The 13,460-nt window shown below is 42.6% G+C and overlaps 1 protein-coding gene across 1 annotated transcript; it reads right to left on the reverse strand.

The window, feature by feature from the left end:
* Positions 1 to 1,586: 1,586 nt before the first annotated feature.
* On the reverse strand, positions 1,587 to 3,580 carry EZHIP (EZH inhibitory protein). Its single transcript, XM_032842988.1, has 2 exons — positions 1,898 to 3,580; positions 1,587 to 1,810 (listed from the first exon to the last, which is right to left on the reverse strand). Exons 1-2 carry the CDS (start codon positions 3,570 to 3,572, stop codon positions 1,647 to 1,649), a joined length of 1,839 nt encoding a protein of 612 aa, XP_032698879.1. The 5' UTR covers positions 3,573 to 3,580; the 3' UTR covers positions 1,587 to 1,646.
* Between the last annotated feature and the right edge of the window lie 9,880 nt (positions 3,581 to 13,460).

A 13,460-nucleotide genomic window follows, 5' to 3' on the forward strand; every position in this document is an offset into this window, starting at 1 on the left:
CTTCCTTAGGAGAATAGGGACTTACAGAATCTAGAAGCAGCCTTGGGGAATGAGGGAACCTAAAATATTTTCTACAGGGTCACCTGGGTTTCTCAGTTAAGCATCTATCTGCCCTCGACTCAGGTCATGATCCCAGGGTCCTAGGATCGAGCCGCCTGCTCATCCGGAAACCTGCTTCTCCCTTTACCCTTCTACCTGCTTGTTTTCTCTAATAAATAAATAAAATCTTTAAAAATATAAAATATTTTCTATAAAAATTGCAGGGTGTTGGGACCTGCTGGGCACATACCATTGTCCCCGTGGATTCCTAGCTCTGTAGTCTGAATATAGACTAGACAGTAACCTCTAAAATGTGGGGCCCAGGAGGAAGGCCCTACGTGGCCAAGTCTATGCCAGAATCAGCCATATATCAGAAAAGCAAAGAGAGGAGGAATATGGCAAAGTAGGTAGAGGGGGGTCCTTACTGATTTTTTTCATTCCACTCCTTTACCGTGTTCTCCCATTGTGTTTCCACAACTTCCTAAAAAATAGCTGAATTTCATTATAGAACTAGCAATATATCAGTTTAAAATGTAGCACATAAAAGACCACACCATCAGTTATTCCAAAAAACGTATACATCCTGTTCACAGAATGGTAGTGCATGTCCATCCAGTTCTCTCCTAATATATCTATACACACACACACACACACACACACCCCCCATACCCCCTTACATACCTGCTTACAAAGTTAGTCACAATTATTTTTTTAAATGAGATTCTCCATTAACACATTTTTTTCCACTAAAAATCTAACCATTTTTGTATCATTAAACTTGAATCACCCTCCCAGAACTTTCTCTCCCCCACACAGATCTCAGGAGTCCCTTTTCCCAATACACAAATTTTTTCCTTCTCTAGAAACTGAGACCTTTCCCCTTTGTACTCCGGAATCCTGTTTTTCTCCTTCTGGGAAGTATTCCCCCCAACACACACACATACAGTCATATTCTCTTTACACACACACACACACACACACACACACAGAGTCATGCTCTCTTTCCTGACCCTGAATATCTGCTTCATCCCTCCTTAGGCTGAACCCTGCTGCCTTTTCTTGACTAAATTTGCAAATCACCTATGGTAAGAGGGTATATACCATATAAATGGGAATTTCCTGGACAAAACTGCATTTTAGACAGTAGAAATAAATGACTATAGGAATAGCACTTTATTCCCTCTCTCTTCCCAAGACCTCAGCTAGCATGCTAACAACTTTCTTTAATCCTCTAAATCAGATGTAGGATTAATGGTTTTTTAGACAATAAAAAACTACATCTTAAAAATGAAGTTAACATTTCTATTTTATTCATTCAAAAATTTCATTATACAAAGGTAACATGGAAAAGAGAAATCTCAACACAGGGGCAAAGGCAGGCCTTTTTCAGAAAAATGTGGGCCTGGAATCAGGGGCCAATAGCAAGTAAGTGCTAGGTAGTAAAGTTATGGGGAAAAGAGGCTTTAAAACTGCCTTTTCAAACAACAGCATCAAAATTTCTCATTACGCTGGTTAATAGTTAGAGCACTTGTAAACCTCCCAGGTTAACTGCAGAGCAGTCACCCCCTTTCAGGTCAATGGGTGCATGGTAATTCCTTTTGTGGTTGTCACACCACTGGAGGTATAGGGGAGGAAGGCATGCTCCCTGTTTCAGCCTCCTCTCCTGGAGAGAGAGGGCTCAGGGCATCAAGCTCTGGCAGCAAAGCACGCCTCAGGCTCGCAGGACTAGGAGTGGAGATGGAGCCCAAACCACTAAACTTAGGGGAAGAAGTGCCCTGGCCAGAAAAATTAGTGGAGGAAGAGTAGGAAGAAGAGGAAGAAGAAGAGGAAGAGGAAGAAGAGGAGGAGGAGGAGGAAGAGGAGGGGCTCTGGCCAGGAGACCTGGAGGAGGAGGCAGAAGAGGAAGAGGAGGAGCTTTCACCACACAGCTGTTCAGGGAAAGGAAAGAGCCTACCAGGAGGAGAGGGAGATGAGGCACGCATACGGACTGCATGCCAACGGGGCTGGGCATCAACGCTTGGGACCTCAGGATTAGGAGAACTTGAGCTGCTCTGGCAGACCAGCCTTCGTAAGGCTACCCCAGGGGAAGAAGGAGGACTCAGGCTAGTAGGCACAGGTAGAGAGGCCCGGCTTCTAGGGGATGACCTTTCGATGGTGCGGCTCCGGAGGACAAAGCCCGAAGTCGAGCAGCCATTGCGAAGGGCAGGGGCTATCCGGTTGGCTCGGCTTCGGAGATCAGGGCCTGACCCCAATGCACGGCTGCGGAGAGCAGGGCCTGGGCTGGCGTGGTTATTGAGAGCAGGGCCTGGCCCAGATGCACGGCGACTGGAAGCACGGTTGTGGTAAGCAGGACCCGGAGCAGCTGCACCGTTGCGGTAAGCAGGACCCGGCGCGGATGCATGGCTGCGGAGAGCTGGGCCCGGCGCGGAAGCACGGCGGCGGCTGCGGAGAGCTGGGCCCGGCGCGGAAGCACCGCGGCGGCTGCGGAGAGCTGGGCCCGGCGCGGAAGCACCGCGGCGGCTGCGGAGAGCTGGGCCCGGCGCGGAAGCACGGCGGCGGCTGCGGAGAGCTGGGCCCGACGCAGGCATATGGCGGCGAGGGACAGCAGGGCCTGGCGCAGATGTACGGCGACGCTGGAGAGCAGGGCCTGACCCGGAAGCACTGGGGCGATGAGCAGGGCCTGGCGCGGGTACACCACGGCGACGAGAAGGGCCTGGTGCCGATGTACGGCTGCGAAGAGCAGAGACCAACCCGGAAGCATGACCACTGAAGGCAGTGCCTAGCGGGGTGGCATGGCTGTTGAGGGCGAGGCCTGGCCTGGCTGCTTGACTGCGGAGAGCTGGGCCTGGTGCTCGGGCCCGACTTCGGAGGGCAGGGCCTGGCTGGGCTGCCTGACCCCACGGAGAATCCCGAGAACGGCGACGGCCGCTGGGCTGAGACCCCGGAGAAGATGGCGGCGAAGGCACAGGGCACTGAGGCACAAGAAGCCTAGGAAACAGACAGCGACGCCCTGGAGGCTTCTGAACCTGGGCAGTCTCCTTGCGGCCGAGCTGCTTCCTCCCACGGCCTTTCCCCAGGCTCGTGGGCAGGGTCGGAGGCCCGTTGGCCTGGCCAACTCCCCTCGTGGCTTGCACCACCGCGCCCACGCCACCTGTGTGTGAGGCCTGGAGACCTTGGCCCGCTCCGGGCACCACACATCTCAGCTCAGCGTGGGGACTGCGGCCGCCCTGGAGGTCGGCACGCTCGCTCGCCTGCACACGGTCTGTGGAGGGCAGCCCCGGGCCCTCGCCATTGATCGAAATGGCGCCGACGGCAGCCAGGGCGGAGGCAGAGGAACCTGCTGTGCCGCTGTGTGGGGCGCCACCACCCGATGGAGAAAGACCGCTCGAGACCGAGGGGACGGAGGCACCAGGATCGGGGTTGCTGACCCTATGGGCGTCGCCAGGGGCAGAGGCGACCTCGTTCTTCGGCCCTACGGGCACCTCACCCCGCGGTTGCTTCTGCGCCTTCTTGTCGGACGATGGAGTGGCCATAATGCTAGATTCTCTCTCAGAGACGTGAGAGCGTGGCTGCAGACGCCGCCTGAGTAGAGCTCTGGGGCAAGGAGTGAGGAGGATGGGCGTACCCTGCTTGGATTTTCGCTTCTGATTGGTCAGTCAGTTGTCATGTGACTCTCGTCTTAAAGGGAGCGAGCCAACCTAGCTCCATTCGGCGCCAAACCAGACCGTGTGCTCTGCGCTTCTGGGGACCGCTGATGTTAGGTCCACGATGTGAATTCCCCCATCCATACCTGGGCCAGGCAGGGGCGGCGATGCTTTCTGTATAAACACTTTGAGTCACCCAAATCAGTTTAGCTTGTCAGCACCACTCTGGTGGTGAAACTTTCAAGCAGTGGCCTGAAAGAAATACCACACTGGCCAACAGGAGTTAACCGCTGAGCTGGGCATCCCTCCTGGAATCCCGACAGGACACGGCCTGTGTCTGACTCTGGAAGAGACCGTCCCAGAACTCCTCCCTGTTATCTGGATGACTCTGCACTGGAGTCTTGAAAGCTGCCTGAAATCAAGAAAATGGATGGGGCCCTTGCTGTCTTGGTTCAGGATTTCTGCACTGCTTTGTATCAGAGGGGGATTTTGAAGTAACATGCTTCCCCCTACCTCATCTCCTGAGGCATGGGCTAGCGTTGCCCTGAATTAAGGATAACACTGTCCTTAAATATACATCATCATTTGTATGGGCTGCATAGTAATCCACTGATGAATGTACATTAATTTGTTTGACCCAGTCTCCATTCTTGGCTATGGTTCTCTATTATGCTGTGATGCAGACTTAAAGTTTAATATTTGGATACTGTAATCATAATTATAAAAGTTATTATTACTGCATGCTCAGAACCCAAAACAGAAAAGCACATAGAACTTAACCTAGGAAAACTAGAACCTCAATTCCCACATACCCCTGGGGAAAAATATTAGAAATGTTTCATTCTTGGTAGAATGGCCATTAAATAATTCATAGTTCTGTTTCATAAAATGGAATTATTTATGCATACTACTATTTTGTAACCTGTGTTTTGGGTCTAGAAAACACACTTCCCATGTCAATAAATATGGTTCCACAAGGTCAGTGTAACTACAAAATATTCCTTTTATGGAGGAAGCTTACATTTTTAAACACTGCTCTATTGATCAACACGTTCCCAACTTTTTATAAACACATCAGTGTGAGGCATATCCTTTTTGCTAAAAATTATTCATAGTTTCAAATATAACCTCACTGTGGATAAGTTCCTAGAAAATTCTTAATACCGACCATGCACATCTGTAATCCTTTGATAAAAATATTGATAACTGATTTTCCTGAAAGTTGCTGTTATAGCAATTTTGGCAGAATGGAATGAGATACCTAGTGGGGTGGATAACGGGACTGAAACACAGCTCAAAATAGAATGGAATATGGTATTTGGAATGTTAAATAATGTGGAATGGAAAATGGATTTGAAAGGGAATGCAGAATGGGATGAAGTGGAGACTGATTGCAGTGGAGGTGAAATGGGAAATTGAAGGGGATGGAGACTGAATGAAATATAATGGGGAAAAAAAGGAGTGGAATGCACAACAGAAATAAATATAGCATATGGAATGAAAGAAAAATATATTGTTATATGAAAAATGGAATGGAGGGTGCCTGGGTGGCTCAGTCATTAAGTGGCTGCCTTCGGCTCAGGTCATGATCCCAGCATCCTGGGATCCAGGCCCACATTGGGCTCCCTGCTCAGCGGGAAGCCTGCTTCTCGCTCTCCTGCTCCCCCTGCTTATGTTCCCTCTCTCTGTGTGTGTCTCTCTGTCAAATAAGTAAAATCTTAAAAAAAAAAAAAAAAAGAAAAATGGAATGGAATATCGTGTGAAATAAAATAGCAAATCGAAGGAAATTCAAATTGAAATGGGAAAAACTACAATGGAACTTGTAAACTAAATGGAAAAACTAAATGGAAAAATATGCAATGGCTTGAAATGAATTGACTATGAAATACACATTATAAATTTTAAAATAACATTAAAAGATGGAATGAAATACAAAACACAAGATTATGAAAGATGGAATGGGAATTGAACCAAAACAATGTGGAAAATGAAATAGTGATGAAGGATGGATTTAAATGAAGAATAAATGAATAGAATATGTTCTGGTCATCTACCATTCTATATACTATATATAGTATAGTGTGGAGCAGCATCCATTAAATTATGTTCATGGCTTTTATAAAGCTGGAATTCAGAGAGGGTAGAGCAGTTCTGTTCTATGATGTCATTGTCTGAGGCCTCAGTTGAGAAAATGTAAATGTCTGAGATAATGAGGGAAGGACAGCAATCAATGATGACTCCCAGATTTTGGCCACAGTATCTGGGCAGACATTGGTGCTACCTCCTGAAAAGGGAAGGCTTGCAGATTAGGGACACAGTGGGAATTGGTGATCCCTGTTCTGATTATGTTGGCCACTATATCTTCTATACTTGTCCTAGTCATTTAGGGTTATGAACCCCAACTTATATTGAAGCCATTCTCTTAATTCTAGGTCACCTTTCACCAGTTTCATGGATCCAGTTTCCTCTTGGGAGTCATTTCAATTTACTCTCTAAGATATTTCCTTTCCTCCGTTATGGAATCTCAGGGCCTTAGTCATGATCCTTAACTTTTTTTTGTAAAGATTATTTATTTATTTGAGAGAGAGATAAAAAGAGCAGCAGAGGGAGAGCGAGAAGCAGACTCCCCACTGAGCAGGGAACCCGATTCAGGACTCAAACCCTGGGCCCCGGGATCATGACCTGAGTTGAAGGCAGGTGCTTAACCTACTGAGCCACCCAGTCATGATCCTTAACTTAGTAATAACTAAAATGCTTCCATCTATTCCTTGTTCTCTTTGAAGGATGTGTCTGTATATATACATATATATATATATATATATATATATATATATATATACACACACACACACACACAGTAAAAAAATACATATAAAGGAGTCATATACAGCAGACATAATAGATATATAATATATAGTATTTAGATATATAATATATATGCTATACATAACTATATATCTATTATATATGGTATGTATGAGATATATTTTATATATATATATATAAATTATATATATACAAATTATATAATGGAGACATATATAATCTTCTCTAAAGTTCTCAAACTTTATGCTAAGGAAGTCCCTAAGTTCCCTTTTAACCCCACTGGTGTGTCTTCAGTGCCTTCTCCTTTTTCTTTCCTTGTGCTCCTGTTTAGAGATAGTGTATGTGTATGTATGTGCACATAGAAAAAAAATAACTACAAGGATGAGTTTTAGTCTCTCATACTATATCTTCTGAATGTTTTCAGTGAGAATACATAACTCTTATACTCAGAAAAAAGTGCAGCTATTTGCGCTTTTAAAACAGTTTCAGGGCGCCTGGGTGGCTCAGTGGGTTAAGCCTCTGCCTTCTGCTCAGGTCATGATCTCAGGGTCCTGAGATTGAGCCCTGCATCAGGCTCTCTGCTTGGCAGGGAGCCTGATTACCCCCCTCTCTCTGACTGCCTCTCTGCCTACGTGTGATCTCTCTCTCTGTCAAATAAATAAATAAAATCTTCTAAAAAAAACAGTTTTAATATTTAATAAGGTTTTGAGCTGTTTGTAAAAAATCCATCTTTTATACTACTGGATGGTGTTATAAATTCATAACATTTTTGCCTGATGGAAAGGTTAATGATACATATAAAAAGTCTTAGGGGTGCCTGGATGGCTCAGTTGATTAACAAACTGAGTCTTGGTTTTAGCTCAGTTCATGATCTCAGGGTCATGGGATCAAGCCCCACCTTGGGCTCTGCACTCAGCAGAGTTTGCTTGAGGTTCTCATTCCCTCTGCCCCCTCCCCTACTCTCTCTCTCTCTAAAAACAAACAAAAAACACCCCCCCAAAAACGAAACAAAACAAAACCTTAGAGAATTAAAATTGACGCTGCAATTTCTCTTCTAGGGACTAATTCTGAGGAAATACTCATATACTCACAATGTTATATGCCCAAAGGTGATTATTATAGTGTCATTTATTTTAAATAATCTGAAACAATCTCACTTTCCAATAGGATATCGGATGTCCATAGAATAAACATGCAGCTTTTACAGGATGTTTTTGAAAAAAATTTTAGTACCATGGGACAATATCTATGATATACAAAAAGGACACGATGTACTCTATCTGCTGATCTATATTTACATCTGTGTATTTTTATATCTACCTAAGCTCTCTACATATATTAGAATTTTATTCACTGTAGTGCAGTTCTTAACCAGGGGCATTTTGCCCCTTAATGGGGGAGGGGAGAATTTTGAAAATGTTGAAGCGAGGGAGAAGTGCTCCTGGCATCTAGTATGCAGGTGCCAGGGATACTCCCAATTACTTCAGTGCATAGGAGAGCCTCTGACAACATGCAGTTGTCTGACGCAAAATGCCAAAGCTGTCAAGTTTGACAAAATCTGTCACAGAGCATTTAGATAACTCAGAAGAGTTCAAGATAAAATTTAAATCACAATCCTTCCAGTGATAACTATTCTTAAAAGTTTGATATATGTAGGTGTTAGATTTTCTATGATGATCTTGTGCTTTTTAAATAGCAGGTCTGTTTTTTGAAATTAATTCATTTAAAAAATTCAACAAGGGGCGCCTGGGTGGCTCAGTTGTTAAGCATCTGCCTTTGGCTCAGGTCATGATCCGAAGGTCCTGGGATTGAGCCCCAAATCAAGCACTCTGCTCGGGGGCGGTGGGGGGGGGAAGCGTGCTTCTCCCTCTCTCTCTGCTTCTGTTCCCTCTCTCACTGTGTCTCTCTCTGTCAAATAAACAAATAAAATCTCAAAAAAAATTCAACAAGCTACAGATTTTTTTTCACAAGAAATATTCTAGTCATTGCTTAAGAAATTATATAACTTAAGAATTTTAATTTCAACCCATTTACATGGAAGAATATTCTACACATAACAATTCATCATCATCTCTCACCTGATTCTCAACCCTCAAAGCATTAATTTCAAAGTATTTATATATTTGGTTAAAAAAGAAAAATTATGATCATCATAATCATAATGTAATATATCTAATATATAAAGGGCAGTATGTTTGACTAACCAGGTCATGGTACTCTCATTACCATTCCAGTGACTGGTTTGTGAATGGACATTTCCCAGTTGTAGTTTACAAAACATAAATGTAAAATGTCTTGGGGTCTTTGGGGGAAAGTCTTCTCAGCTCTTAAAAAAAAAGATACAAATTGTTTACACAAAATTACTTAAAGCAAATAAATATATATATATATCATGTTAGAATAAGTGAATTTAGTTTGATATAAGATCAATATTACAAAATTGAGTTATATTTCTACATATTAGTATCAAAAATTATGAAGAAAAAATATTGCCCAAACTCAGTCATCAAGGATATGCAAATTGAAATTATGAAATATCTGTAAACATCTCCCAGAATACCCCAAATCTCTACCAATATCAAGAGTTGGAGAAAATAGAGAGAAACTGAAATTCTAACTGCTAGTGGGAGTGTCAATTGGTACTACTGTGGGGAAGACTGCTTGGCAGTTTGAAAGCTGAATTTTTGCATTTTCTGGAACCCAGCAACTCCATCTGTATTAGTTTTCTATTTCTGCATACTAAATTACCACAAATGTAGTGGCTTAAAATAATGTCCATTTTTAGCTCATAATGCTGTAATTTCAGAAGTTCATGCATGGTGTGGGTGGGTTCTCTGCTCAGGGCCTCACAGGGTGAAATCAGTCTGAGAAATTAGTTGTCCAATGCTACAGACTAAATGTTTGTGTCCCCCTAAAATCTGCAAGTTGAAACCCTATTCCCCATTGTTATGGTATTTGGAGGTGAAGCCTTCGGAAGGGAAATGGGTTTGGATGAGATAATGAAGGAGTGGCCCCGTGATGGGACTGGTGCCCTCATAAGGGGATGAAAAGAACAGAGCCTGTGAGGGTACAGCAAGAAGGTGGCCATCTGCAAACCAAGAAATGGACTTTCATCAGACATAAAATTGCCAACTCCTTAATTTTGGACTCACCAGCCTCTAGAACCATGAGAAATAAATGCTTCTTATTTAAGCCATCCAGTGTATGGTATTTTGTTATAGCAGCCCAAGCTGATTTAAGACAGCCAGCTTGTGTTTCTTTCTGGGGGCTCTTTGGAGGAATACATTTCCCAGCTCATTCAAGGCATTGGCAGAATTTAGTTCCACTTTTATCTCCCAGAGATTTCTCACAGTTCCTTGCCACATTGATCCCTCTGAACATCCACACACAGATGAGTCTCTCTGGAAGTGCACACTCACACTTAACAGGGGGGTATTACACAAGGCGGAAGGTCATTAGCAATCATCCTAGAATTCTGCCAACCACAGTCTACCCTCTGGTCCCCAGGGATCCAGTCTGTCCCATATATAAAATTCATTCACTCCATTCCACAGTCTCCAAATTTCTCCTAGTAGTATGGCATCAGCTCAATTCCAAATGCTCACTGAAAGCTCATCAGCTCATCAGTCCAGAATCTCATCTCAGTCCTCTGAAAGTAGGCATGGATGAGGTTTCTGGGTAAAATCCATGCAGTACAACTCCCAGGGCACAATACCTTTCCAACTGGCACCAGTGACACTAAAGTGATAGACTATCTTACTCCAATATACAATGTTGGGACAGGCATAGGATAACACCTATAACATTCTGATTTAATTTGGGGGTGGAGGGACGGGAACGGAAAGTAATAAGGAGTTAAGAGTCCCAGCGCTGTTTGGAAATTCAGCAGTTTTCTACTAAAGGTCTGTCAGAGGTAATCGGGGCTTTTTCTTTTCTTTTCTTAAGATTTTATTTATTGATTTGTGTTGGGGTGGGGGAGAGAGAGAGAACGTACACATGAGTGGGGGGAGGGTCAGAGGGAGAAGCAGACTCCCCACTGAGCAGGGAGCCAGCTACCAGACTCCATGGGAGGACCCCAAGATTATGACCTGAGCAAACACAGACCCTTAACAGACTGAGCCACCCAGGTGCCCAACAGGGCTTTCTCTAAGGCCACTTGGGCTTTCTCTAGTGTGCACCTCAAAATTCCTCCAGCCCTCCCCCACTACCTCACCCTCACCCACTCCCACAAAGCCACGCTTACATCTTTAGCTGTTTGCAGTGGCGGCACCCCACATTCAGGTACCAAAATCTGTATTAGCTTCCTGTTGGTGTGGAATAAATGACCACGCTCCTAACAGCTTAAAACAACCCCATTTATTGGCTCACAGTTGTGCAGGTCAAAAACCTTTGCCCAGTGTGACTGGCTTTCCCGCTCGGGTCTCACAGGGTGAGATGGCAGTGGACTTGCTGTGTCCCTTTCTGGAGGCTTTTGGGAAGAGTCCCTTTCAAACACATCCATGTTGTCAGCCAGAGTCCATTACAGGCTGCTGGAGGACTGAGGACTCTTTCTCTCATTGACTGTCAGCTGGGGACAGCATTCGTCTCCTAGAGGCTGTCTTCAGTTCCTCACTATGTGGTTCCCTGAAAATACTCTCTTGTGCCTCAAATCTCTCTTTTGGGAGGGGCCCAGGCCCTTGTAAGTGGTCCCCTGATTAGGTCTGACCCACCCCGAATAATCTCCCAATCTTAAGGTCAACTGTGCCCTTAATTACATCTGCAAAATCCCTTTTGCTATATAATTTCACATCATCATGGGAGTGATATCTTATCATGTCCACAAGTTCCATCCACATCCAATGGGAGGAAATGGGAAAAGACAAGTGTCACCGGTCATCACCATAGATTCTGGCTATTACACAATCCATGTATATATCAAATAGGAGTGCAAACATGTTCTCCAAAACACATGAATAAAAATGTTCATGGCATCATTATTGATGGTAGTCAGGAGCTGGAAACAATCCAAACACCTATCAACAGCGGAGTGAATAAATACAGTGTGGTATACTCATAATAGGGAATACCACACAGACATGAAACAAGCAAATAACCCCATATACAGCAAATATATATAAACAGAGCCCCAAATCAGAGTATTAAGTGAAGCAAACCAATCATAAAAAAGGTACAAGATAATTCCGTTTGTATAAAGTTTAAAAAACAGGCAAAATGAATATATAGTGACATAGGTCAGAATAGTGGTTAAGTCAAATGTAATGACTAGATGGGGGAATAATATAGGTTTCTGGGGCTTAGTATAGGTTTCTTACTCTTGATTCATGTCTTTACATTGTTTTTTAATAATAATAGGTAGTTAACATAAAATGCAATATTGGTTTCTGGGGTAGAATTCAGTGATTCGTCATTTATGTACAACAGCTAATGCTCATTTGAACAAGTGCCCTCCTTAATACCCATCACCCAACTAGTCCATCTCCACCCACTTCCCTTCATCAACCCTCAAGTTTGTTCTCTGTCATTAAGAGTCTCTTATGCTTTGTTTCCCTCTCTCCCTTTTTTCCATTTCCCTCTTCTCATACATTCAACTGTATTCTTTCTTAAATTCCACATATGAGTGAGATCATATAGTATTTGTCTTTCTCTGACTGACTCATTTCACCTAACATAAAACATTCTAGCTCCATCCACGTCATTGCAAATGCAAGATTTCATCTTTTTTGATGGCTGAGTAATATTCTATTGTATATATGTACCACATCTTCTTTATCCATTCATCAGTTGATGGACATTTGGGCTATCTCCATAGTTTGGTTATTGTTCATAATGCTACTATAAATATCAGGGTGCATGCATCCCCATGTTTTCACTTTGTAAAATGTCATCAAGTTGTTGCCTCTTAATTTATGCACTCTTCTTTTTATATGTTCTACTTCAATAACAAATAAAAGCCAACATAAAAAAAAAACTTATAAAAGGCAAGAAGAACTGACATATGCTTTAGACTCATAATCCCATATAGGCAATTTTAAAGTTGAAATGCTTTGAAAACTGAACTTAATTTTCCTGATTCATTTGCCCATAAAATTTGACCTAAACTGACATAAGGCTAGTTGCAATCTTTATATATCTTGGAGTGATTATTTATATGTTTCACTGCAGAAATATTGTTGTATTAGATTTAGTAGTATTGCTCCAGACCCTGCTGTGGATTTATATAATGTATGGTATATGAATTCTGAAATATTTAGTCCCGAGACTCTTGGATAAGGAATTATACATGTGTAGTAGTGGAGAATTTTTACATAATTCCATCATCTGATGACAGATTAAGAACTAAACAAGAACTAAGAAAAACTGCAGTTTGAATTTATTGAATTCTTTTTTCAGCACTTAAGATGAACATATGATTTTTCTGCTTTGATTAATGGATATAGTGGATTATTAAAATGTTGAAATATTCCTTATATTATACCATATTCTCATGACTAGGAAAATACCAAGGCATGGTAGATTTTTAAACACTGTTGAATTTTATTCAAACTTTATTGATAAAAAATTTAATCTATAAATAAATAAATTATAAATAAGTAAAATAGATCCATATTTCTCTATGTGTGTAGAATACTATTTCTTCCAGGCTTCAGAATCAGGGGCTAGATTCCATTAAATAAATTTGGAAGATTTCTATCTTTTCTTCTAGCTTCTAAATAACATTTTTATTGTTTTAGGAATTTGTGATCCCTTAAAAGAATGGTATGATTTTACTATTGAATGCACAACTTTCTTTCTGCATTCAGTAGTAATTTTGGTTCCCAAACCCAGTAAAAGAATCACATCATTTTCTCATAAAGTGTTGGGTATTAAAAGACGTGCATTCTAGAAAAGGGAGAGAGAGATACTACAGATAACATAGATCGAAACCTCAGATGGACTTGGGCAACTGTCCCA

The sequence above is a fragment of the Lontra canadensis genome, unplaced genomic scaffold, assembly GCF_010015895.1.
Source record: "Lontra canadensis isolate GAN:19392208 unplaced genomic scaffold, GSC_riverotter_1.0 scaffold134, whole genome shotgun sequence".
NCBI lineage: Eukaryota > Metazoa > Chordata > Mammalia > Carnivora > Mustelidae > Lontra > Lontra canadensis.